At 37.3% G+C, this 26055-nt stretch overlaps 3 protein-coding genes across 12 annotated transcripts in view; 2 read left to right on the forward strand and 1 right to left on the reverse strand.

Annotated features, from left to right (window-relative positions):
• LOC105205885 (elongation of very long chain fatty acids protein AAEL008004) overlaps window positions 1-21723 on the forward strand; it is a 59819-nt gene extending 38096 nt beyond the window's left edge. For 2 of the 4 annotated variants that reach the window (XM_026138543.2, XM_011175423.3), the window contains exons 2-7: window positions 7730-7877; window positions 12489-12679; window positions 15113-15196; window positions 17127-17183; window positions 17268-17373; window positions 17896-21723. In XM_026138543.2, the coding sequence (XP_025994328.1) occupies window positions 7820-7877; window positions 12489-12679; window positions 15113-15196; window positions 17127-17183; window positions 17268-17373; window positions 17896-18434 (1035 nt within the window). In that variant the 5' untranslated portion in view covers window positions 7730-7819 and the 3' untranslated portion in view covers window positions 18435-21723. Of the gene's footprint in view, window positions 1-7729; window positions 7878-12488; window positions 12680-14130; window positions 14212-15112; window positions 15197-17126; window positions 17184-17267; window positions 17374-17895 lie in introns of all 4 variants that reach the window. The other 2 variants (XM_011175425.3, XM_011175424.3) reach the window with 2 other exon arrangements.
• LOC105205884 lies at window positions 21383-24750 on the reverse strand. 6 transcript variants are annotated; one of them, XM_011175421.3, is made up of 10 exons: window positions 24513-24748; window positions 24130-24147; window positions 23973-24065; window positions 23653-23897; window positions 23354-23583; window positions 23006-23278; window positions 22715-22903; window positions 22407-22651; window positions 22009-22323; window positions 21383-21945 (listed from the first exon to the last, which is right to left on the reverse strand). In XM_011175421.3, the coding sequence occupies exons 3-10, from the start codon at window positions 24053-24055 to the stop codon at window positions 21825-21827; spliced, it is 1701 nt and encodes a 566-aa protein (XP_011173723.1). In that variant the 5' UTR covers window positions 24056-24065; window positions 24130-24147; window positions 24513-24748; the 3' UTR covers window positions 21383-21824. The 6 variants fall into 6 exon arrangements, with proteins under 6 accessions (XP_011173723.1, XP_025994327.1, XP_039313850.1 ...); XM_026138542.2 differs by having other exon boundaries at window positions 24130-24179; XM_039457916.1 differs by having other exon boundaries at window positions 24130-24179; window positions 24379-24748.
• A 160-nt stretch (window positions 24751-24910) lies between these two features.
• LOC105205888 (cationic amino acid transporter 2) overlaps window positions 24911-26055 on the forward strand; it is a 93483-nt gene continuing 92338 nt past the window's right edge. Inside the window, exons 1-2 of one of the 2 annotated variants that reach the window (XM_026138548.2) lie at window positions 24911-24980; window positions 25272-25413. In XM_026138548.2, the coding sequence (XP_025994333.2) occupies window positions 25334-25413 (80 nt within the window). In that variant the 5' untranslated portion in view covers window positions 24911-24980; window positions 25272-25333. Of the gene's footprint in view, window positions 24981-25271; window positions 25418-26055 lie in introns of those variants that run through there. The other variant, XM_039457915.1, reaches the window with a different exon arrangement.

A 26055-nucleotide genomic window follows, 5' to 3' on the forward strand; every position in this document is an offset into this window, starting at 1 on the left:
GAAGGGAAGCAACGCTTCGCCGAAATGTCAGACATCTGCGGATACGTGCCATCCCGACGATTTCCTATAATAACAAGAGAGATCACATGCACATGACAAAATTTATTTTACCTCCTCCAGCGTTGTCCGTGTGAGAAAATAATATGCAGAAGATAATTGTATACAGGCTAAACTTCACTGCACTTTTCTGCATGCACTCTTTAATTCTGGGAATGACGAAAATCGCACTCAACATTGTATATAAAATTGAATACGATCCAAATTATTATTATCTCCTTTTGATCTCGTGACCGATTGATTCTGGACATCTATTTTGTTCTTGCAATTTTTTTTAAGTATCAGATATGTGCGAAATATTGATTCGTATTTGTTGAAGTATCTAAAAATTTAGCTAGACATAGATTGGAAAATAATATTATCGGACTGTATCAAAATAATTATGTAGGAAGCTCAAGGTTGAACAGGGTTGTAAAAATGTTTGTCATTCTGCCAACAAATTTGCATATTCTACATAATTATTTTGATGGCCCAACAAAATTATTTCCAGATCCGTGTCTAACTAAATTTGTACACTTCGACAAAACCAATCTTTCCGTAAGAGTCTCAGCGTAATTTTTTTTTGTAGAAAGAAATTTGTTAATTTTCTTAAAAAAAAAAAAAAAAACAAAACATAAAAGTTTCGAGTTTCTATTAAAATTTATTTAATATATTGAGCTCGTAGAAAAAAATTTCTTGTCACACGAATTAATTATTATAACGATTATTAACTGTTTATTGAAAGCTCCGTTGTTAGGCGACGATTAAACGTCTATTATTCGTACTGTGTCGAAGTTTGGAGTTTGCCGGCAAAGTTTCTCAATCTTCAATCGTTCATTCTACTCGACGTCCGCGACATCGATGCCGCGTTGAAAAATGCGGCGTTCCTTTCTCATCTTCAGCCTCCAGCGTCCGCAGTCGCGGGAGAAAGTATACGCGATGTTTACACCCTGTCTAAGCGAGGAATACATTATTATCGAGGTTACAACGTAATCGCGAGACAGTGACGTCGTAATAAAATTCGCGTCACCACGTTCGGTGGCCGCGTTAATCGCTCTCGATATCTCGACTCCGATTCCGCCTACTTTTCCGGAAATAGATTACGGTGCGCTCGCGCTCGCATCGCGCCTCGCCTTTTATTCTTTTGCCTTTCTTCCCGCTTTTCTTTCGCTATTCTCTCTTTTTTCCGTTTCCTCGCCCTATCGCGATCTCCTCATCCCAGCCGCGATTACGCAATCGCATCGCGTAATACGAGAATTTGCGACGTGCGTTTGCACTTTCCGTGAATTCCCAGGCAACAACGATTTGACACCTGCTGGCGTTCAAGTATTGACTAATCTTTCTCTTTCTCCCCTTTTTTAGCGTTAATCACATGTAATTATTTGTAAGAACGATAACTTTTGCGCGTTAAAATGAAAAACGCGCCGCACTGCGGTTTTCATGTCATCTGGTCTGCGCGATTACGACTCGCTTTCAGCTCCACGCACGTCGATTATCGGCGCTTGAATCGATGTATGAAAATAATAGTATCAGTGACACAGAATTTACTGGCAATTATTATTACCTACATTTTACCCAATACCTCCTTAGATATTTTCATTGCCGATTTTTAGGTATTTCTAAATTAACTGGTGTAAAGAGAGGCTGCGGGAGAGAATACAAACGAATTTGTAACGCGAGTAATTATTCCATATTTTTCCTAAAATGTTCCGTAGCGTACGAAATAAATATATAGATGATTTTTTTTATTCTAGGACAAATATTATATTTCTCAATGAATGTTTCGTTAAAAGAGATCAGACTCTTCGGTGCTCGCGAAACGAGGGTCACGAGAGATCGATTGCTCTCCAACGTAAAGCACAGTACTTTCGGCAGACGCCGCCTAATCAAATCTCGTAATTTCATACGCGGTCGGTATTGCCAGGCCAGCTGCGTTTATTATATCGAAGTTGTAATTCACGACAGTCGTCGATCCGGCACTTTTCTCCGGCGTGCTGGACAGTGACAGCACGCGACCGCAATTTCTCGGAGTGTCAACGACGACGGCATGTCGGGTTCGATAGGCCTTTCTCCGTTCCCGCTCTCCTTCCCTCTCTCTCTCTCTCTTTTCTGTCTCTCTCCTTCTCTCGTCGTAGCTTTGTTATCTTTCTCCGTTTCGTTACTCAAGCGCGCGAGTTACTATTACTTAAGACCGCCGGTTGGTTGCGTCGTATATAATAGTTACACTTGCACTTTCGGCCGCGGCATCAAGCAGTGCTGGATGCAGAAAACTCTAATAAAGCGGGTACAACGAAAAGTATTACCTTTGCCCGGCCATTGTACCATTGTACTATTGTCCGCCGTATCTACTCCGTCTGTAATTTAAAGCGCGCGTGTAAAATAAAAGGTGCGCGTGTAATGCCTTCGTAAATAACAGCGAAGACAAGTTAATTTAATCGCAATAAATGTTTTTCTTGCAAACAACGTCGAAGAGAAATTAATCAAATCGGTCATTATTCTCTGGCGGCAGTCTGGCAACGTGAGCCAACGAACGATACTTGATGTATACTCAGTGATATTTATACGACCACATTTACCGTTCTATATTGAGATAGGAATTTTTTTCGCCTAAAAAGTATAATAAACGTAATAAGTAATAGAACTTTTTAAGCATTATTTTTTATCGAACGTATCAATTATTTGATTCAAAAAGTATTATTTTTATGATCAAGCAGAATAGATTTTAATACATTTTTGATACGTTTCTAAAATTAATTATTGAATTGTACACCTACGCAAGAATTAAAAAACACTCGAAAATTTCTGAGTGTATAAGATTTAATTTTACATATTATATATGCACGTGAAGTTCTTATCGAAGGATCAATTACGAATATATCTTTTAATATAAACGATATTAAAAGGCATTTTTTAACAATTACAATTTTGTTTCGCTATTTATTGTATGTAATTAATCCATATGGTATTTAATTAATATTTTATTTTTCCAACTTGTTTTGTAATGACATATCTGTCAATAAAAAAACTTCTAGGCAAAGAAAAGATAGTCTTACACAGGAAGAATAGTTTTGCTGAAATATTTAAAAATTTAACTAGATACAGATTTGAAAATAATTTTATCGGACTATCAAAATAATTGTAAAGGATATTCACGTACAATGAACAATGTTGCAAAAAGTTATATTCTACCCTTGAAAAAAAAAACTGATAAAATGATTCAATAAACTGATTACTATATCAGTCGACTGATGAAATATCTGATATAGTAATCAGTTTATTGATACAGTTTATCAATTTTTTTTAAGGGTAGCAATCAATTTCAGCGCCCTACATATAAATTATTTGGTTTAACAAAATTACTTTCAGACTTGTAACCAGCTAAATTTTTAGTGACTTTACCAAAAAAATTTGTTCTTTTCAAAGATTTTTCTTAAAACTTCAGTTTAGCGATCGCGATATTTTTTATTCGCGTCTTCAGTGTTCCTCGGCTTGCGATCGACGTCGAATAAAATTTTTAACGAGACGAATGAAGAATCGTTTCTTCCTCACTCGAATGGATCGATCGAAAACAGAATGACGAGATAGGAGCTGACCTCGCTGAATCCGTCACTGGCTTCCATGCGTGAGCCACGTTCTTTAACTTTCCTACGGTGCCGTTTAACGCGGCCGTGTCTACGAGTACGTATCAACGACGACAATCCGAGCTTGGAGTCACTTTCACGACCGGCGTTCTTAAGATTGGACGCGTTCCAGTGGCCAGTAGCTACTAATGTCGTCGACGACGACGACGACGACGACGAAGTTAACGATGACGATGTCGTCGTCGTCGTCGTCGTCGTCGTCGTCGTCGTCGTCGTCGTCGTCGTCGTCGTTCTGTCACGTCCCGATTTAACCCTTCACGACACGCGGCCGCGTTACACGAACGCGTTATACCTCCCCGCGATTATCGTAAAAATCATTATGCAACCATAGCAGATAGGCGTCCCCGCCGTTTATTTGCGCAAGTAGATAAAGTCGAGGTGACCTCGTCGCGCCGCGACGTCACATTCTGTTCCCGCAAAGAATACAGCCGTTGCACTCTCTTGCGGAATTCTATAATACGCGGTAGAGCAAAAGGAATTTCTGCCGGTGCCGTCCGGCGCGGATATTCAGCCGTTGACGATCCACGAGGTGGAGTCGATCCTCATTGCTGGGCTGGGCGATAAATTCGGAGATGATGGTCGTTAAATCGCGAATTGTCCTCAACTCCGCGATTCATGCGATCTTGGAGCATAAATAGGCGCGGGCAGGTGCGTCTTCGATTTAAATAAAGATGCTGACCCGTGGCCACTCTTGGCTCCGTAGAGAGCGGGGAAACGAATCTCTCAATCTCGCGCGAGAGAGAAATGAATGAACTCGCGAGTTCATTCGCGCGCGCGCGGAGAAGCTCCCCTTCCGCTTTCGCATCTCGGATTTTTCGGTTCGGTCTCCTCGAGACGACGAGATGAGAACCTACAGATATGTAGATAGAGCTCGAAGTGGTCCAGCGGACGCGTGATTACGCGAGCATTACGCGAACGTCGTGAGCGAGATCGGAAGAGATTGCGTCAACTCGGCGTCGTCGTAACGAAAGGAAAATCTCAAGTATTACACTCGACGCGTTTGAAGCAATGACAAATGGCGTAAAAAAAAAGTAGGTGTAGTAGACGTCCGTGAAATACACTCGAAGCCGCGAGATTCCCGTGTAGTTCCTCCCGACTGGCTCATGTGTTAAAACGGTTACGCGAGATCCCCGATATTAGTAGGACGTTAATAGGTTGACGAGACGAAACGACGCGACCGCCCCTTTCTCCCTCCGCGGGTGTCCTTTCTTCTTCTTCTTCTTCTTCTTCTTCTTCTACTTCTTCTTCTTGCGATTAGATTAAACGACGAGTTCAGGTAGTCAAACGGACGGCACACGCTTGCGCAGGTGCGACCGATTTCCTTGCGTAACGCGTACGACGGACACGCACACGATCCCGGCCTCCGCAGCCCGTTTTCTGTGCCGCGCGAGTGTGAGCGCGAGCGCGAGCGCGCGGCTCCGCTTTAATGTATACAGTTTTCGCAACGTAATCCCGAGGTATTTCGCTTGCTCGATGCGTTTTCGGCTTTTCGTTTTGCAAGCGGGCAAAACATCTTATCGGGAGAACTGTGGATCGCGACCTCCATTCCGTCCGGCCCGCACGGTCTTCGATCTCCGCGTCGCGGGCCAATTCCCCCGGGAAATCTGCAGCGCGCGACGGGGACGGCGGGCACACAAATTCCGCGCGTGATTCCGCACAATCGATCGATTCGGCTGACCGCATCGTCGGAGACGTTGTATACTTGCGACGCGATTGCGCGAGCAGTTCCAAGCGGAAGCGGACTCGGAATCGCTTATCTAATCATAGATAAAGCGGACGTTATTAATTATGAAAGGAGAAGCGTTTTATAAGATATTGACGTATCTTTCAAGTTCGTCCGGCGGATGGAGGCCTATATCGGCGCGCGGTTCTGTTTCGTTATCCACGCGTAAATTTCTATCGCGAGTTTTTGCACCGCAGCGAAATTCGACGAGTTACCGAACTGCTTAACGGTGAACGACCATTTCACTATTTGGCTGTTCAGCGATATAATTAATTTCGTGCTCCACCCTGAAGCGTAGAAATCGATATTGAGCACTTTCTTTAAGTGAAATGTTCTGTAGTTCTATGCTTTGTGCACTTGCAATTTTCAATATAATGAAGTTAAGATAGATGAATTTGAAAACGTTATAAATTTCACTAAAATCTTAACGTGAATATTATTACGTTTCACACATTGAATTGAAATATTAGCGTCAATTTTTTCGTGATGAATAATTTTTTCCGACTCTCTCTCTTACTTAAAAAAAAAGATTAAGTGGTCTCGCTATTCTCCCTTTCGATACCATTTTTAGAAAGTGTTTTTGAAAAAAAAAAAGAAAAAAAGAAACTTGGTATATTTTTTCTTTGACACTTGAATTTTTTTATCAATTTTTCTAAATATTAAAAAATATATTTGTAGCCATCCCTTGCAAATCTGTATGGACTTATCAAATAAAATTCTATCTCACTGTTATCGTAATTTAAGATGGAGGAATTTAAAAAAAAAAAATTAAAAAATTTTTATTCAAATCTGTAATCAAGTTAAAAAATTAATTTTTACAAAAATAGTAAAATTTTGAAAAAAAAATTTGATTTTTTTCATTATTTTTTGAGACTTTTTTTACCGGAAAAATTCAAAAATTGAAATTATTTGATTGTACTTTGGACGAGAGATCTCATTAGCGCAGAAATATTAAGTAAGTCGTCAATGTGGTGAAAATTTTCGATATGATCAAAATTGAAATTCCAACATTTATTCATCGTTTAATAGCGAGAATGGACTGAGTCTAGTAGCTAAAAAGGAACCATGAGATGATATAGTAAAATATTTTCCTTATATGTCAAAACGGTACGATGAATGAATGTCAGAATTTCAATTTTAACCATGTCGAAGATTTTTACCATGCACATTGATGACTTCACTTAATGTTTCTGCGCTATTGGAACGTGTAATTTATTTAATATTTATATATTCGCGATTTTTGTCGAAAACCATGATTTATTAATACTGAATATTGTAAAGACGCTGATGAAGACTCGGTGTAGTTGAAACGTTCATTTTAGATTTCAAAATATCGCTTGAATAAAAGAATTTTATAATTTGCTAACATCTCTTTCTCTCCCTCTCTCTCTTTTTTTCTGAAATTTATTATTTGCTCGCGAAGAGTTGTTTAACTGCATTTTAATTACAAGAGCGAGCAGATTCGCGCGTTCTCAAGAGTCGCATACGTTCTCCCCGGAGCGTAAGTGAAATTCAATTCGACGTCCACGTGTATGGCGTTGTATGTACCCACCAGAATGGTTCAAGGCCGCGTCGTCGATTCATGGTCGGGCCGGCAAATTGCGCGACGGCATTGCCCGATCGTGCTGTGCGACTGCTTTCGCATAAAAAATTCGGTGGCTGTGTAACCACACGGTAAGCCGAACGCGAGATGTTGGGATCTCGACGAGCTTGAATTACGAGCTTAAGTCCGGGAACGTGACAATTCCGAAGGGATCCAAACCCATATCGGTCCCGAATCTTCGAAGAGTGTTGACAGTAACAGTGACAGGAGACTGCCAACTTGAGTACTCGCTTTTTTGTTTATGCAGATTACACAAGATCTCTCAGACCCGACCGTACATTTTTTTTTGTATTCACACAATTCTAAACCAAACGTGTTTTCCAACGATTTTTTTCCCTCGACGGACGTAGAACGCGATCGTAAAATCAAATTTCAAGTCTGCTTGCTAAATTTCTTGCTAAACGAGAGAGAAGAAGTTTCCAAGAATGCTGATGATTTTTAATTTTCACAACTTTATTAAGTTGGATTAGATTAGATTAGATTAATTCCATTACATGTGTTTCACACGAATGAAAGTGATGCGATTTCGTTTTATCTATTTTCTGCTCGGATGATTTTGGTATCATTAGATGTATCTTTTTTTTATATCAGTAGATGTCAAATCGCGGTGTCTTGAAACAATCTCGGAATACCGTGAACGGCACATAATGGAATCTCATTATTGCGGACGTAGAATTCCGCTTGTGTAGGAACCGTTGGCTAAGATTTTCGTTCTTTTTGTTTTAGGTGGAGAGAAGACGACCGCGCGAGAGGGTGGCATATTTCGCTCCGGATTTTCGTTCAAGGTAGACCTGTGGGCATCTGACGCACGGCAACATGTCGATCATAATGCACTATATAGACCGGTTCCACGACATGCTGGATAGACACGCAGGTAATTATTAACGACGAACAAAGCGCCCGGGGCCGAGGGGAAGTACCTTTCGGAATCCCTAAAAGTCATTTGGATTTGGATGATAAGCGGCAACTCGGCTGCCTTGCAGTATGTCAAGCGTACACCCGGTGACATCACCGGCACGTGTTATAATTGACGATTACGCGTGATAATTTCGAGAGTCTCGATAGACGAACGCGGCATTAGAGTCCTTCGGATTTACATAATAATTGACGCGCGGGAAGGAACAATGTAAATAGCGGGCAGTGATATCGTTGTCCTTTTTTGTTTAACGGTTGTTAGATAACTTTGCGCGTTACGTCCCGTTCATATTTATTTTTGACTAATAAACAATGCCCATGTCTCTCTAATTCATTATCAGTTTTTTTTTTAAACCCACCTCATAGTTATTTCGGCTCCGAAGAGATCATGCACGCCGAAGTCTTCTTAAGTCTTCTTAATAAATTTTTGTTTGTTTTTTGAATTTTTGTCTCGAATAAAAATACAAATGAGATTATCTTTCGCGCGAGTCTGAGTTTGATATGAGATAGGTGGCGCACCTTTGGCCATATTATCTTGTGAAATTATTTATTAGATATTTATAAAAATACGAACAGTTTGCTTTATAATTTACACGTTTAATAATAAAAGTAATTTTAATAACAAAGATGCTATGCTACTAGGAAAAATTATTATTGTTTGAGTATATACAAAGCAAGTAATTTCAACAGATTATTTTAATTTCATAAAGTGTTGTGTATATATATATTTTTTTTAGATTTGAATTGTTTACAGTATTAAGTATTTAAAATTGTTTAAAATTCAACACTATCAATCTTAATTTATAATTTATAAAAGTAACAACTAATCGGAAATGAGTAAATGCTTGTTTTAAGGTAAAGACCAGAAAAAAGTTTTGAAAAAGATATAAAGAAATTTTATTTTTGTTAAGATTGTATTACGGAATTGTTTTATTATCCTTACAATATTTTAATTTGTTCAAGTTAATTTTCATATATCATAAAATTTTATATAATACAAAGAAATAAATATAAAAATATGAAATAATCTGAACTTTTCTTTAAACAAATTTTTTACATATATTGTCCAAAATTACATCGTAGATGATTGTACCTTTCAGCATAATTTAATTTTACCTGTTGGAAAAGAAATAATCTACAAGAAGTACATACCAATGCCAAAATACTTGAGTCTCTTTTTACACAGCATGTTTTATACGCGATTCACAGTTAACTTTTTTAACATTAAAAAACTAATATTGTTTTAAATCGATATTTTATTCATCGTTGCTTTGCATTAAATTTTAACACGTTTGAAAAAACACACGTTTATTATAATTTAATAGAAAGCGACGATGGATAAAACATCGATAAAAAAGAAAAAGAATATTAGTTTCTTTTTAAAGAGACCTGGAGAAACATTTTAGAATTGTTTTTGAATTTCTAAACACTAAAACAAAACTTGTTCAATAAAGTATCTCAAAGGTGCACCACCTACTCGTGTGTATCGGACGTTCTAACAGAGACGCTCGAAAGCAAACCGCGCAAAGAAGAAAAATATCCATAGAAAAATGCCTTTTTTTATGGATATTTTTCTATGGATTTTTTTATTTTGTATGAAGATTCTCCAAATATGTGCATGGTAATTCGCGCGATTTGTCAATGTCATTTTATCGCGGCCCGGTCTCAAGTTGCGCGAAGTGGAGCGGGCGATTGTTAGAGGACTGTTTCCTTGAGACCGTCACTGTCCCACTTCGGGCGCGCAGAGTAACGAAATGTTACTTTGATAATCGCGGCGTCGGGTCGTGCGAGTAAAGTGGAGTAATTCTTTATTCCGTACGGACGGCCGGCCGGCCGTCGTCGTGCCATCGCGTTTGTCGCAACGCGGGCGATTCTTTTCGCAACGCGCTGGCCACCGGCGAGAGAAGTCCGACGCCGGCCACCGACGATTTTACGGTCGATTAACGATCCAGCGGCGTTTATTTCCCACTCGTGTGTTCGGTCAATGAGATTCGACCTGCGTTTACCAATACGTCAATTAACGTCCCGTCGCGATTAGCAAGGAAAAACCATGGCGGAGCGATACACGTGTACATCGAGATTTCATAGCACTTTGTTAGCGTCATTATCGTCATTATCGAGCGATCGCTCGATTATTTATTCCACCGATCATTTGCATGCGGAAAGTGCGAATTGCTTGATCTACGTACAAAACAGGTTGAAGGTATTATACTGAAAGAGCTGCGCGATAAAGGAAAAGTTATGCGATGATTATTTCCGCGCGGTTTCGCGAACATATGCGTGCTTGTACGTAAAAACTCTCCCGCGTGAAAAGTGAGAAAAACACGCTTACGTGTACAATTCTCGAAGACGCCAAGTTCTTTTTCGATATGTACACTTTTTTAAAATTAAAATGATGATACCGTGATTGCGCATTGTTCTTCCCTCGCAAATACATTCGCGCGCTAGGCAATCAAATTTATAATATCTTATTCATATTTTAATTGTATATAAATATATATCACAATTATATATGATTGTATATATTTACATATAATTTTTTATGTTATATAATTTCATAATTTACAATTATAATTAGATTGATAGTCATATATAATGATTTATCATTATAATGGCTCTTTAATGATTGCGCAATTTTTGCGAACATTTAAGTGGTTTTGAATGGAAATGACATGTTTCTCACCCGTCGTTATTCACCCGTCAGCGGAGAATTCCAACGAACGTAGAACGGAAATACTGCATGTTTTTATTTTTATTTTTATTTTTCCCCCGTACTGGGGAAAACCGAGGTAAGGGTGACCGAACTCTCGAAGGACGCGAATGGCGAACCACATACACCAGATATTCCTGAAAGGACGTCACGTCAGGAGTAGTCTTTCGAGGCGATGTCGAAGGACGAGCACTTTTTACCGACGTTAAATCATGGTCACTAGATTACACCTGTTGCAAATGAGAGAGCGAGAAAAAGAGAAAAAGAAAGAAATCGCTTGTGCCTGCTAATACGTTGAGTCAATCGACGATGATAATTTTGAAAAAAAAACCAATTGTAAACGAGAAAAATTGGATTCTGTGTAGTTTTGGTACCGATTCTTTTTACATACGTTAATACGGATTTAATAATTTTGAGAGGCTTTTTTGACACCGAATAGAATTGACCAAAATTTACCTGAATTGAATCGAATCGTTGATACATAATTTTGAACAATTATTATTATGTTGAATATTAATATATAGATAATGATAAAAGACCCTATACTGTTGGAAAGATAATATTGGTTATATGATATAAAGTTGTTTTAAATTTGATTTTATAAGATTGTAAATATATATGTGGTTCAGATTCAAATCGAATAATTCGCTATGCTAAAGGGTATTTTATTACGTAAGACAGAATGTAGGTTGTAAACTGCGGACGCTGTTGAACAAAAGTATTAATGATATTAATGTCATTGATGTTTCTGATAGGCTGTCGCATCCTCATTTGTGACCTAAGACCTGCCTTGTGTACAATAAAGAATGATCTCCATACGTTATAATAGTGAAATTTAAAACAGTAAAAGGTAACAGTTCATCTTTGCAAAGCAATTAAAGAAATAAAGGGTCAGAAAACGATCATATGTATAGGATATAATTTTAACAAATAAATTTATTTATATTATTTTTTTATTTATTTGCAACTGCTAAATATTAAAGAATCAAATTTGAACTAGTTTGTTGAGTTAAACAACATTTTGTTATTTTTTATTTCTGTGTGTATTTCTTAAACAACCCATGATTAGGTGGGTGCATGAAGGTTGATTCGGTAAAGAATTTTTCGTATTTAATTATACATAAATTATATATGTAAATGGTTAAATATAATTATGCAAATAATTGTATTATATATAACCATGTATAATTAAATATGTAATGTTGCTGTAACATTACCTATCAATTATTTTTTAGTTATTTTTTTTTACTTTATTTTATTGTATTTTTAAAAATTTTTTTCATACAAATATATATTTTATTTTGGACATTAATAATTTTTATTTTTAATAAATAAATGATAATTGTTATTTTCAATTATTTTTAATAATACAAATGTTTATTAATAGTTTTAAGCTCAAGTGTTAAATTGTTTAACTTCAAAGAAAATAACGTTCGTATTAACGTATACACCTAGTAAATAATAAATTAAATTTGAGTCAAATTTAACACTTGTACAGTTAAATTATTTAACTTCTTTTTTTTAGTTAAATTGACGAAATATAAGGAGGAGTAATGGCGACTTACAAAAACGATTAAAAATTTTTTTTTTTTAATTTAATTTGGGTATAATTCAACTATTAATATTTATTTTATTCAATAAAATACATTTATCTTAATCTTTTTGTATTTTGATATTTTATTTTCTTGAGTGGAATTTTCTATTTTACCCTGCGTTGGCTAGTTCGATGCAGTCGAAATGGCAGATAAAGATGTATATTAAATGACGTCATGTTACCAAATTCATTCATATTTATTTATTTGATAAAAATATTTTAATTTTAAAGTCACTCATGCGGATCGCTTTGATATTTCTTTACAGACACGAGGACAACTAATTGGCTACTGATGAGTTCACCGTTCCCCACGTTGTTTATCTGTCTTACCTACGTTTATGTCGTCAAAGTGCTCGGACCGAAGCTTATGGAGAATCGGAAGCCGTTTCAATTTAAGAATACCTTGGTAGTCTACAACCTGTTTCAAGTGATCTTCTCCGCGTGGCTCTTCTACGAGGTGAGAAACCTGTTACTCGTTTTCCCGCTTGATCCGGACCAAAAAAAAAAAAAAAAAATTTGATGAATTTTATAGGAGACGTAAAAGTCGAATTGTTTTTCTGTTTTATTTCAGCCGTTTCTCCACTTGCTAATTAATACTTGAAGCAAATATTTTATTTTACTGCGTTTTAGAATTTCAGAGAGAAGCTTCTCAGGTAGCAAGCTGACGTTATTTGTTGTCACTTTAACGTTAAAATAACGTCTTTGATGACGAATAACGTTAAACTTGCTACAACGAACATTTGGATCATATCATGTACAAATCATATGTCTAAATTATCCGATGAGACTTTTTAGATTTTTTTCGGAAAAGTTTCTTTTTTTTGTATATCTGATTATTTTTTATAGTTTGATAAAAAATCGCATAAAAATCTTGCACATTCTAGACATTCTCGAATATTCGATAATAAATCGTGCAATTTTTTCGTCGAATTCTGATTTCTCCCTTATTATATCCGACTCGAAGATTTATTAGCTATTCCCAGATCGGCTTTCAAACTCATCATTGAGCTCACGATCGGTTTAACGGCACGGTATTTGTCGCGACACGGTCGAAAACGGATGATAACGGCTTAGGGTATGGTACGCTGCTATTTACAGTTGCGCGATTTAATGATTCCGTGATTTTACCGCTGGCAACCACCGAAACGCATAGCGACGTCCGCAGAAAACTTTCTATCTCAACAGTCGCGATTACATTGCAAACGATTACACTGCGAACGATTACGTTTGTCATTGGCACATTCCCTGGCTGAGCTTGTCTCTGTAAAAGAAAATCAATCAAGGGTTTTTCAACCCTTCAAATGTGATTATCGGAAAATTTGCAAGTGTGTACTATTACATTATGATATCAAAAATGCTTTTATAACTAGCATAATTTTTAAGAGGGATAGAAAAGTTTAAAATAGCGAAAACTCGGTAAACTTTGATCTCTTATTTTTGAAAAATAAATTTAAAAAATTTGTTTTGTTTAAAAAAACACATACAGTATTTTGTTACAAAATTATATATTTTTAAATTTTTTATTGTTTAGAATTTTCTTGCACATTTGAGATATAACGTTTTATCCTTGTTTAATTAAACAACTAGGATAAATTGATCCCCGCGCGATAAATCAGATTGCAATAAGTTGTTTTTTTATTAGTATGTAGTATGAATGGGTCCTCAAATTTTATGTTCAATTGATTCCCATCGGTTATATTAACGAATCAATGTTTATCGATTTTTTGTCCATTTCAAACCTTTTTATCTTAGTATGTAATTCGACTTATATTATGCTTCGGGCGAGAGTTGTTCGGTTGAGACAAGAATTGAGCGATAAAAGTACATTTGTAACTTCGGTTTCGTGCGGGGAACGCCCTAATGACAAAGATGTATGAAGCACGATTGTACGTTTCTTTCGCAACGCAGTGCCTGATGGGCGGATGGTGGGACCAGTATAGTTTTCGCTGCCAACCGGTGGATTATTCTAACAGCCCCACCGCGATAAGGGTAAGTATAAGCGCCCAATCGGTTTCACCCCTAGTCGGACCGTTCAACGAGACACTGCCTCCCAAGTAGCCCAATGAGAAGACAATTGCAATAGAAATTATCGACTTGCGCCTGCTGATATCATGGACAAAGGATCTATATATATATATATATATATATGTATGTGTGTGTGTGTGTGTACACACACACACACGCACGCACGCACACGTACACGCACGCACACACACACACGCACACACACACACACACACACACACACACACACACACACACACACACACACACACACACACACACACACACACCTTATTTTTGTAGGCCGTTTCTTACCCGGAACAGAGGCTTGCGGCAGGGCGGAACATGACGATTTAGGCGTGCGATTTAGACGCGGAAGAGCTTACGCTTTCCTTTTCATCTCGCATATAAAGAGCCTGGCATGACCCACCCGCGGGCGGCTTGATTCGATTTTTCTCCGCTTCGATATCCGCTATCTCGGCTCTCGGTGGAGCATCGCTAGACGTAAAGCTCGACTGAATGTCGAACCTCGCGTGTTGCACCTTCATCAGGGGAGAATCGCAAAAGCATCGCGCGTCTAATTTATCCTTCGAGGATATTCTCGGAGGAATCTAAATTTGTTCCGTTTCTTTGTGGTTTTTTTTGCGAGACGAATCCTCTTTTCTTCCATACAGTTGCGATTTCTTTTCTCATTGAAGATGCGAGACGCCAGTATCGGTTGAACTCTCCATTCATGAAGAGTTTGACGCAAATATCTTGTATTATACGCATATAGAAAGTAGTTGATAAGCTTGACGCAGCATACATTGTCTGCCCGTAATGTGCCTATTATCTTTGTCTCTTCATTAACCGATGGCGAATGGCCTTGGGGCGAATGTGGTTGCAGATAGGGATATCCGGATGGCTGACTGGAGACTATTCTCTAAGGTGTCAACCTGTAGACTACAGCGACAGACCTGAAGTACTGAGGGTGCGTGATCTTCTGTGATTGATATAGTTGCCCTTGATCTCTTTCTTTCTACGCTTAGCGAAAAGCTTCACAAAACCGGTTAATTAATTCGAAGTTTGACCGAACGAGAAAGATGCGATTTTCATGTTGACTTCATTGGGCGATTTATCTCGGACGACTCACATTTGATTAACTTTATTGCATTTTATATGATTCTCAGAATATTTTTCACTGTTTTCAAAATTTTTTTCACTGTAAATTAATAATACACTTACCGAATGAAAACTCGCAATTCTTTCTCGATAATGGCCAATTCTGTTCGTAGTATTCTATACGATCGTACGCTAAGAGAAGAGTCAAAATAGCAAAGTAGGTAGAATTGCGAACTTGGTAGAGTTCGTGCGATAAAGTGACTTTTAACTGTAGTTAGCGGCCTATGCGTGATTAACACTGTTTTATCATACGCTATGTGTCACTGCGCATTAGAAACGGTAACGACTGTGAAGATACATATGTATACACTCTCATTTACGCGCTATCACATTCATTTCTGATCATCGCATTCATACGTACTATGACGCACTCCGATGACGATTTTCATGGACTTTTCATTATTTTGATACACCACCGTGACATACAAATCGATGTGTACTCCCATGAAATGCTTTTAGTAGAGGAGAAGGTGCTGTTATGAGCACCCATTTATATTTTATAACTTTATTAATGATTAATATTTTATATAGAAATTTAACGATTATATTCCTCAAAGTGTTTAATAAATTTTGAACTCAAAGTTATGAAATATTTATCACTTAGAAATTCATAAAATGCAACAGCCCTGCATAATAAGTTGAAGAATAATAAGAATAATAATATTGATTGTAAATTTAAAAAACACATAGTATTTTGTTACAAAATTATATATATATAAAATTGTTAGAGCTACAATATAAAGTTTTAAGATAGAAATAAATTAAGATAGAGATAAACCGTCAGAAGTATAGTTTTTATAAAACAAACTTTTGAGACTATTAATTATAGAAAAACAAAATATTGCAAGATGCATACATTTACACATAATCTTCCTACTGTTGATACTACAAAGAAAAAAAATTAGTATCAAATCAACTATTTATTGTATATAAACAAGAATATAAAATCCTCTTGGGAGAGTTTATAATCTTATAAATTTATAATCTTATAAAATATGTATTACACGGATTATAATTCTAGTTTACACAGGATGCTTTGATACTCGTACCAAGTACTATATTCATGTCAAATTATTTAATATGCTTATTTATATCTAGCGTATTGAGCGATTTGATATTGATATAGTACGTCAGTATCAAAGTGCTCGGTGTAAACCTAGGCAGCACATATATGTTTCAAAAATCATTTCATAAGTAATTACTGACAATTTGTCACCTAATAGCGAAGATAATACAAATGTTCATAGTACCTATACGGCTCATAATATCATTTTCTCTTCTACGCATATTCTTGTTAAAACTGATTTTAAAAAGACTTAATTAATTTTTTTAACTTGGCTTTATGAGATAGTTATTTATGCGTGTTGAGTCAATTTGTTTTTTATAAATTCCATATATTAGTGTAACATTCCTCGCTTCCTTTCTCTTCCTTCACCCTTTTTTTGTCTCTCTTTTTCCTCTCTTTCTGTTTATTTTGTTAAACAAAACTAATTTTTAATTTCCTTGCAATCGTAATATGTAAAATAAAAGTGTTTAAAATTGATTAAGTGTGTATAACAGAGATCGAAGGCAAGAATCTTGATCTTCGATAGAAATGTAAAACGAAATGCAAGAGTATCTTGTGTTTAAACATATGATAAAATGTTTCCAGTAAAGTTAAAGAGAATTTCATGTATAACATCGATCTAATTAAAAGGGCGATTAAGAAGCATCTTTTAATCGATATTTCTAAATCATAGATGGTCCACGCAAGCTGGTGGTATTACTTCTCGAAATTTACCGAATTCATAGACACGGTACGTAGCGTGTGGTATTAAACGTTTCCTTTTAGCCGGATGCGCGATTATTCCACGGGGTTAACCGCGTGCATCTGCTTCCAGATATTTTTCGTGCTAAGAAAGAAGAATAATCACGTGTCCACGCTGCATGTGATCCACCACGGCTGCATGCCTATGTCGGTTTGGTTCGGTGTCAAGTTCACGCCAGGTAGGCAGAAAATTGTTTATGTAATTCCTTACGTATTGATTTGTTGCAGAAACTCGGTCAATTTTGCAAAAACTACAATTGTGTCAATGTCGCGATCCTTGCGGTACCTTCGGCTAAGTTGTTTCCTCATATATATGGATCGATTGTTATGAAAATGGGCACGAGTTATTGTGATCAAATTTTTCAGAGATCGTAAAAGATTGTTTTTTTTTTCGTTTATTCACTTGCATATCACTGTTTTAGAAGCCATTGTTTTCTATTTGGAATTTAAATATGATCTTTCGATAAAAAAATTCTTCGGGAACTTGATAATAAGGTTTTTTGGTAAAATGGTAGACTCGTTATTTTTTCGCGACAATAAAATTGCAGATAAACAATTTGATTAATAATAAATACTTTTGATGACTCTTTTGTATCATTTTGAGAACGTGGTATTTATCGTTTTTATATGTCAAGTCGTTGATGATCGGAATGAGCAAACTACGCTTTCATGCTAATTTTTATTGATGGTAAATTTTCTAGGCGGCCACTCGACCTTCTTCGGTTTGTTGAACACTTTCGTCCATATCGTGATGTACACGTATTATCTTCTGGCGGCGATGGGTCCAAAGGTGCAGCCGTACCTATGGTGGAAGAAATACCTGACCGCCTTCCAGATGCTGCAATTCATCGCCATCATGGTCCACGCCTTTCAGTTGCTCTTCATCGAATGCAATTATCCGAAGGCATTCGTCTGGTGGATCGGTTTGCACGCCGTTATGTTTCTCTTCCTGTTCAAGGAGTTCTACCAGCAGAGTTACCAGCAGAAGAAACTCAGAAGAAAGCTGGACGACGCGCAGATGACAAACGGCGTCACCAAGGGCGATCATCACGAATCGAAGGGCAAGCACGTGAATGGCATCACAAACGGCGTTGCAAACGGCGTAGCGAACGGAACCGCGAATGGCGTCGCGAACGGCTCCTCGCCCAGAAAGAGGGATAGCACCGATTATTATGTGAAAGTCGAAAGCCTAGCGACGGAGATCAACCTCCGAAAACCGTTCGCGATGAAAGTCGAGTGACCCTCGAGCGAGCGCCTAGCCTAGTCGATCTTCTCTCGCCGCGACGCCGTATTTTTCTTTTTCTTCCGCGAAATCGCCAAAAGATTAGCGGGCCTTCTTCCCTCTGTATCTCTTTCTCTCTCTCTCTCTCTTTCTTTAATTTTAATTTACTGTATTATCGAAACACAAAGGGTTGAAGGCTCTGCCGAGATCGACGCATCTATCGAAAGAGAAAAAGAGTACAAAATTACGTCGCCGTATTCGGCTCGCGGTATGCAGCGTACGTCGACGTACTTTCATCGACGATACGATACTTCACGAGCACGATGGTTCTTCAGCTGGATCCGGGCAGTTGCGCACGACCGTAATCCGGTGACTAACGCAGAAGGATGCCCAGGCGGATCGTGTCTTGGTGCTCCCGCGACAATAGACGAAGCCGGGCAAAAAAAGGAACTGTTTGAACCGGGTTACGAAACGCTTGGATGTAAATTATTGTGCGGTTTTCCATGACCTTGACGATAATTCACGTCACCTGCGAAGCGAACGATTCTCACTGGACTCGACCGGTTTGCGAATACCGGCTTTGCGCGACGGTAAGGTTCATCATGATAAAAAGGAATTTCTGAAAATTACGTAAATCGAATAACGATGTGTAAACTATATAACATCTGAATCTTTAAAATGCTCCATATTATTTGCAAAGCATTATTATTTTCTGGCTCATCTTTAACGGAACTACTACATTAATCGCGCGCAATGGAGTAATCAAACTGCTTCCATAAATTTACGGATAATTGGGAGGAGTACACGAAAGAATCGGTTCAAAATTAATAAGAAATACTATCTTTTTGGGAAATTTGATTTCGAGGATTTCGTGGCCAATGAATCATCGTGACCCCTTCTTGACCGCTTTAGCAATTGAAAGTATTTGGATGATCGTTTTCGATTTCGTTCTCCACGTACGTAGTGCGACGCAACGCGCTTCGGTAAAAATAAACTTCGTCAAAGCTTCACGATCGCGCGCTTCCCGGTCTCTCAAAAATCGCGGATTCGCTAGCCGACGGCGAGGCTACGGCGTTACATAAAGGAAAAAATTACACGGGAGATAATAGTAAATCACAATAGCAATTTGGCGCGACACTGTTACGCAATTAACCGAGAAATCTTTTCGTTTACATTTCGACAACTTGCCACGTAGAAATATGTGTGGATTCGGTGACCTTAGCCGGTCGAGCCGCGAAATCTCTCGATTATGTAAAAGGACAACCAGAATCGAAGAAAAGTTTGACGAAAATCCCGATCTTTGATCATACGATCTCATAAAATTGCGCATATTACTCTCTAGCAATATTTATTACGATTCCTTTCGAAAAAGAGGAATAGTTTTAGGATTATCGTTTTATGTACTTTACAATTACATTAAAAGTCAAATCTTAAAACGGTTTAACAAATCGATTTAATGGCTCAGTCTACGTTTATTGAATCGATTTGCGAGGGTATCATTGTCTGTCCGAGCCTCAAACGTCTATGCGGGAGCAGAAAGGATACGATCGTGCTAGTGTGCCTTGGGAAGACAAGCGTGCTTTTTGCTCAATACTTAAAGCTCAAAAGCATCGGTTCGAAATGCCAGTAACCGACTTCTGTGATCGTGCATACGTCGACTCGCGAGAGGGATTCTCGACATCTCCTTCCTTCGCGCGCCCAGTAGCTGTCTCGCCGACGTCCGGTCCCGGCGTCGCGACGCCCTGTCACATCGCAGATGTGCCGATGCTTGTCGCGGATGTTCGCCGTCTCGGTTGTACTATTTAACGCGTGTGAATGCGCGAGCGAAGCGTGCGAGAATTTCGCGTTCGCAATTATTAACTCCTTCGGCTGAAAAAGGAGTTAAACATTAAGAATCTCCCTCCGCTCGGCAACCGGACTGTCCCCGAAGAAATTTTGGATCGATGGATTTCAATGAGCAATATCATTATTCAGGGGATCAAAGTTTAAAGTGAAACAAAAAGCTGAATGAATTAAAAAGGACTTGGTAGAATATTCGACTTGTAAATTAAATTATTTCGAAGCTGGAAAGATTCGAAAATTGTAGTTTTGCAAAATACAAGTTCCTTTTAATTTGTCTATTTTTCGTGCGACTAAAATTATGGATTTGTAAATATTCTGATGTTTATTATTTAATTTCTGTTTTTAATCGGTATCTATTTATTACTGACTGCTTTAAGTACTGTTGTCGGGCTTTTATATTCTCCCCGAAGCCGAAGTCGACTAAAACCGCGACAGTCGGTACGCTATCTCGCTCGCTTCGCGCGCGTCTTGTATGTAATACATAACGTCTTGTACATAGGTAGGCTAGTTTTATATACTACTAAAGAGGAGTCTGAGGAGTGCGACGGACGTGCCACACTTCGAGGCAATTAAAAAAAATCGAAAAAAAATCCAAGTTCAGGGGCTAATTTATATAAATTTACATGTGCATATGTATAAAAGGCGGAAGGTGTATGAATAAAATCGCATATTGGGATGCATGACCCTTACTGCGGCTACGTACATAAATAAAAAGAAAAATCAAGAGGGTCCCATGAATTTTCCATTTCTTGGAACTCCAATCCGATTACTGCCCTTCTCATTTGAACGTTTTTGAGTCCTACGATTCGAGTAATGTAGATTGCAGCAAGCGTAATTGAAGAGTTTGTTCCAAAAATAGGCTCGATTTTTCCATCTCTTTCAAACGATGAATATACTCTTGTACATTTAACGACAAAAGAGAAATAATCATCGAAAAAATTTAATTCGATATGCATTGGTAACAAGCTCTCCGATCGCAATCTGTCACGTGTGTAATCTACAATAATTGATACATGTACCATACGTGAGCATTTGTGAGAGTATGTAAAATTTTATATAAAATTATATAAAATTTTATGAATTTAGATTTCAAAAAGCTCAAAAAGATTAGAGCCGTTGACGGCTGATTTTTTTGTTAAGTATTAATCGATATCGTTGAAGCAACGAAAAACTCCAAATGTAAGCGTATGGTACAAAAGAATATGGACAATCTGACGAATTTTTTTTCTCCCACTCAGCCGAGAACTTGAAGTTGTTTTGTTGCAAGTGGCTCGCCGAGATGGGATGCCAAAAATGAATTTACGGGCGTGCGCCGCCAATTTCGATAAGGTAGCGATATGTGAAAATTCCAAGTGCTCTTACATAAAATTTTTACGTCGTACTGTAACTGAAATTTATTAATCACACAATTGGTTAATGTGTATTACGTGATGTATTTTTGCAAGAAATATAAGTCTATTTACTATGTCCGCGTATTTACTTTGCATAAATTATTCCTGCAGTTTGGTATAAAAATATATATACATGCAAAAATTCTCATGTAAGTAAACAGTTACAGTATATGGATCATTTGCTATTTTGTATCATGTATAATAATAAATTGTAACGCTGCAACCAATCCTTAAAGGATACGCCGTCTACGGTCATTTCGTCGAGCGTCATCACTTCTTGTACATCTTGATTCGTCCTGAAACACGATTAAAATTGAAGTCACTCTGCAACATTAGATTATCTCGACGGATTAACTCACCAAGTATTCAAAACCGCATTGAAACGCTTGATCTCTTCGCGCGCCTGATCGCAAACAATTTTGGCGAGATTCAACAGCTCCAGGCTATTGTAATTACATTTTTCTCGTGGCGCCATTAACTTATCTACGTACTCACTGTCCTCCGTTGAAGCGGAACAGTGCAGCTTCGTATAAACTAAATTCGTAATCGCGTTTTTGTAACATTCTATGAGGGAATAAATTGGTATCTGTATTATCGGGAAGTAAGACTTGAGCTTCAAGTATTGTGAATTAATCGTGGTGATGGAAACTTTGTCGAGACCACAGACTGCGTGTCTATGAGAGAAAATTTGTGCGTCATACGATAGTTCTAAAATATTACTGCAAAATTAAATGAGCTTTGAAGAGTTTTTACCAACCTGTACAATCCCACATCTCCCTTCAACATTACTTTTCGTAAAGCATTAAGATCCAAAGTATTGTAAAACATATCTAATTCGATGTCCAACGCATTATTTACACATGTCGCGTCATAATTACTGTCCGCCTGTAACGCTATTATCCTTTGTAATTCGTAATGCAGCTTCTCTTTTTCTTTAAATATGAGCGTCGGTGTAGAGTTCAAAACAGCTATAGATTGTTGAATGTCCTTTATATATTTATCCTGTAAATATGCTTGATATCAATATTAAGAGTATGTAGGAGTGTGAACGATGCCAATATATACCATTTGTGCGTCAATCGTCTCTATGTCAGCAGTTAGTCGAGTTATATCGAGATTGAGCAAGGAGTTCTCTTGGATAATATTCTTCAATTTCTGAACTTCGTTCTGTAGATACTCCTGTTCAGCTTCTAATTTTTTCACTTCCAGCCTTAAAGCTAACCACGCGCTCACATCTTCATGAGATGACGATTGCTATATGAAATGTGCATTAATTTTAATCGTACTTCATGTTCATGTTTTTTGTTAATTATATCTTTTCTTATCATTTCATATTTTTAAGAGACTTTACGCTACCTCTATTAATTCTATGAATTCCATTAAACGTTGTTGATACATGTTAGCTTTAGCATTAGATAATATGCGTTTCGAAATCATGCATATGTATTGGCCACACGCCTTCGCGATACCAATATCTATATTTTCACCCACTGCACTCGAATTACCAATGCTGTTCTCCGTCTCCAATTTCATTAATACGCACAAATCTTGTGACAGCATTTGATACAAATGTGTCCACAGTGTGTATACATCGATACCACCAAGAGAGCTTGATACCTTTGTCCATACCTGTGATTAGAAACATCATTTTTATCAGAACCATTTTACACATATTATTTTATAAATATTGTGCAAAAAATTGACTTGTTTCTTATCTGTGGCTGAACGACGCAAGTTTGCTACTATATTCAGATTCTCTTTCAGTTTCAATGGATTTATGTCTTTAGAGGTGTTTGGCATTAAATGCTGGCACACTTTTCTCATGTCGCTGCAATCTTCCAGTTGCTTGCTGGTTTCACTATGTTTTAATTTGAGAAAATCCTTTCTTGTACTGGTCATTGAACACTTGTCCTTTATATCCTTCAGTTGTTGCACTAATAATTTCATGGAATTTATTAAAATAGCATCAAAACATCAAGATCAACGTGCACTTTTTATCTTACTTTTTTGTCTGACAGTGTAATCTTGTTCTTCATATTCCTTTTCCAGCATGGATATCTGCTGTTTCATTGCGTTGCCCTTTGCCTTCAATTGATTAAAATCCCTTACAGACGAAATTGCTGAATCATTCAATCCATGCTTCAATTTGTACAGTAAAATGTTCCTTTTTATTTTACATACTTCGGCCACAGGAAACACAGAGTTAGAAATATCTTCCCACAGGAGTTCCAACACTCCTTTGCACAATCTGATGAAAAGGAAAAGTTAGATTATAAACAACAAGAATTCCTAGTAGATAAATAACAAAAAATAATAGACAAACATTTTCTTCACTAAGTCATTGTATATTGTTGGCGGACACTCGAGTTGCCGGATCCACGCAAAGTTGTCTGGAATCTCGTTCATGATTCTACTCCTGGGTAAAAATACAATAAATTTACAAATGTTACAATAATGTAAACGGTTCAATATATATTTACCTGACAGAGTGAAGGAGACTATATAAAAAAAAAAAAACGAAACAGCAGAACTAGAAGGGAACGTTAGACTATGAAAGTGCGAGTTTTGTAATTCGCAAAAAATTATGATCCTGTAAACATTCTGAGGTTTGTTGGCGTCACATACTCCAACATGTTCCAATGCATTTGCGGCAAATATATTGGAGCATATTGGAATATATTGGAGCATGCGACGCGAACAAACCTCTGATCTCACATAGGTATACACACTGCTTTAAAACAAATGAGTATGTAAATGCTTCCCGTTTGTGTGACATTTCACGAAAATTCATTTTGTCAGCATCACACGCAGGATTAATCTCCACGCAATTGACGCAAAAGAAAAGAGATTATATTAATTATACCGGTCAACTTTCTGTCATTTAATCCTAGTTGACAGCGCTCGTAAACAACTGTCGTTGTCTTTCCACGTACGATCGCAACGTATTTAAACTCCTTTAATTCTTGAATCCGTTTGTTTTACTTGCACTTCCTAGCGCTTTTCGCGTCCGAGATGAAACGGACGTACGCGTTGGGCGTTGGAGGGAACGGGAGAACGAGTAGATTCGAGTGCAGTGCAGAAAGTGTTGGCGAGACGAGCAGGATCAACGCACGCGCGCGAAAAAGCTAGGTTAGTAATCTCATCGTTATCGATCGAGCCGCGCGTCTTGAGTAGTTTCGCGCTCGCGACGTCAGATGGCTCCGCCTACACGATTTTCGCGGCTACTGCTCTTACGGCTAACTTCAAAACGGTTCCCGCGTAGGTCGTTCTTTTTGCTCCAGGTTCCGAGCCAGACGCCAGATGCTCTCGCACGTCCGTGAATTTTTGCAACGTACGTATGTTACGTGGAGAAATATTGCATCGCCTTCTGCTCACGAACGAATCTTGTCGTAGATTTGCTAGAGATTCGTAAGTTTATCGAAGATTTTCGCATAGATTTAGTATTGCGCTAAATTTCAAGCGATATGCTGCTCGACTACCTGGCGACATTTACTTACCCACATTTATGGCGGTTAAAATGTACTAAATAGTAATGATTAATGATTATGCTTGGTAATTGCGTTGCGTACAACATCTCTGTGGAATTGAGTTATGTATCTAACGATATATTGCTTTGTTTCAGAGAATTGATGTTGCAAGCAGAGAATTGATATTTCCGATACTCAAGATGGCGGTACCGCGGCGATGGAGAGCTCGGAATTGGAAATCTCAAGCAGACGCGCCACTTACTACAAACATCCATGGCGGTTGAAACGCACCAAATTGTAGGTAATGTTTAATTATGCTTGGTAATTACACTGCGCACAGCATTATCTGTGCAAAAAATTAATCTAAACGCAGATGTGAACTATATCCAATGAAGCACATATACGTTTTAAAAACGTTTTATGATTGTTTGTGTCCGGAATGTTTTATTCTTGCTTTATTGCTGTTTTATACGTTTTAAAAATGATTCTCATGAATAAAAATGTCCATTTAAAAGTTGTTAAATAAAATGTTTTTTTTTAAATATTCATCTATAAAAATTATTTATTTATAAAAAATATCTATTTATATAAAAATATTTAAATCTTATTTTGACAACAATTTTTGCAAAATTCTGAACCAAAATTTTAGAATTGGAACACTTTTGTTAATGTTAGCAGTTAAATACATGTATCTAAGAAAAAATAAATATAAAAAAAAAATATTTTTACGACAAAAACTAATAATTTTCACAAATTATTATTTTTAGTAGAATTTTGTAATTATTTACAAAAAATTTTTTGCCAGAGCAAGCTATTTAAAAATATGTAAAATATTATAATTTATTATAGTTTGACGTAATTTTAAAAATTTGTAGAAATTGTATAACAAAATAGAAAGCAAAAAAGTATTCCAATTCTAACATTTTTATGTCGATGTTT

This window comes from Solenopsis invicta, chromosome 15 (genome assembly GCF_016802725.1).
Source record: "Solenopsis invicta isolate M01_SB chromosome 15, UNIL_Sinv_3.0, whole genome shotgun sequence".
Classification (NCBI taxonomy): domain Eukaryota; kingdom Metazoa; phylum Arthropoda; class Insecta; order Hymenoptera; family Formicidae; genus Solenopsis; species Solenopsis invicta.

Excerpts from the sequence above, each read along its gene's own strand:
- LOC105205884 (XM_011175422.3), bottom strand. The coding sequence starts at position 24,055 with ATGAACGAGATTCCAGACAACTTTGCGTGGATCCGGCAACTCGAGTGT. Across the intron at positions 23,279-23,353 it reads CAGCCACAGATAAGAAACAA|GTATGGACAAAGGTATCAAG; the intron begins GTCAATTTTTTG and ends TTCTAATCACAG. Across the intron at positions 21,946-22,008 it reads AATGCGGTTTTGAATACTTG|GACGAATCAAGATGTACAAG; the intron begins GTGAGTTAATCC and ends ATCGTGTTTCAG.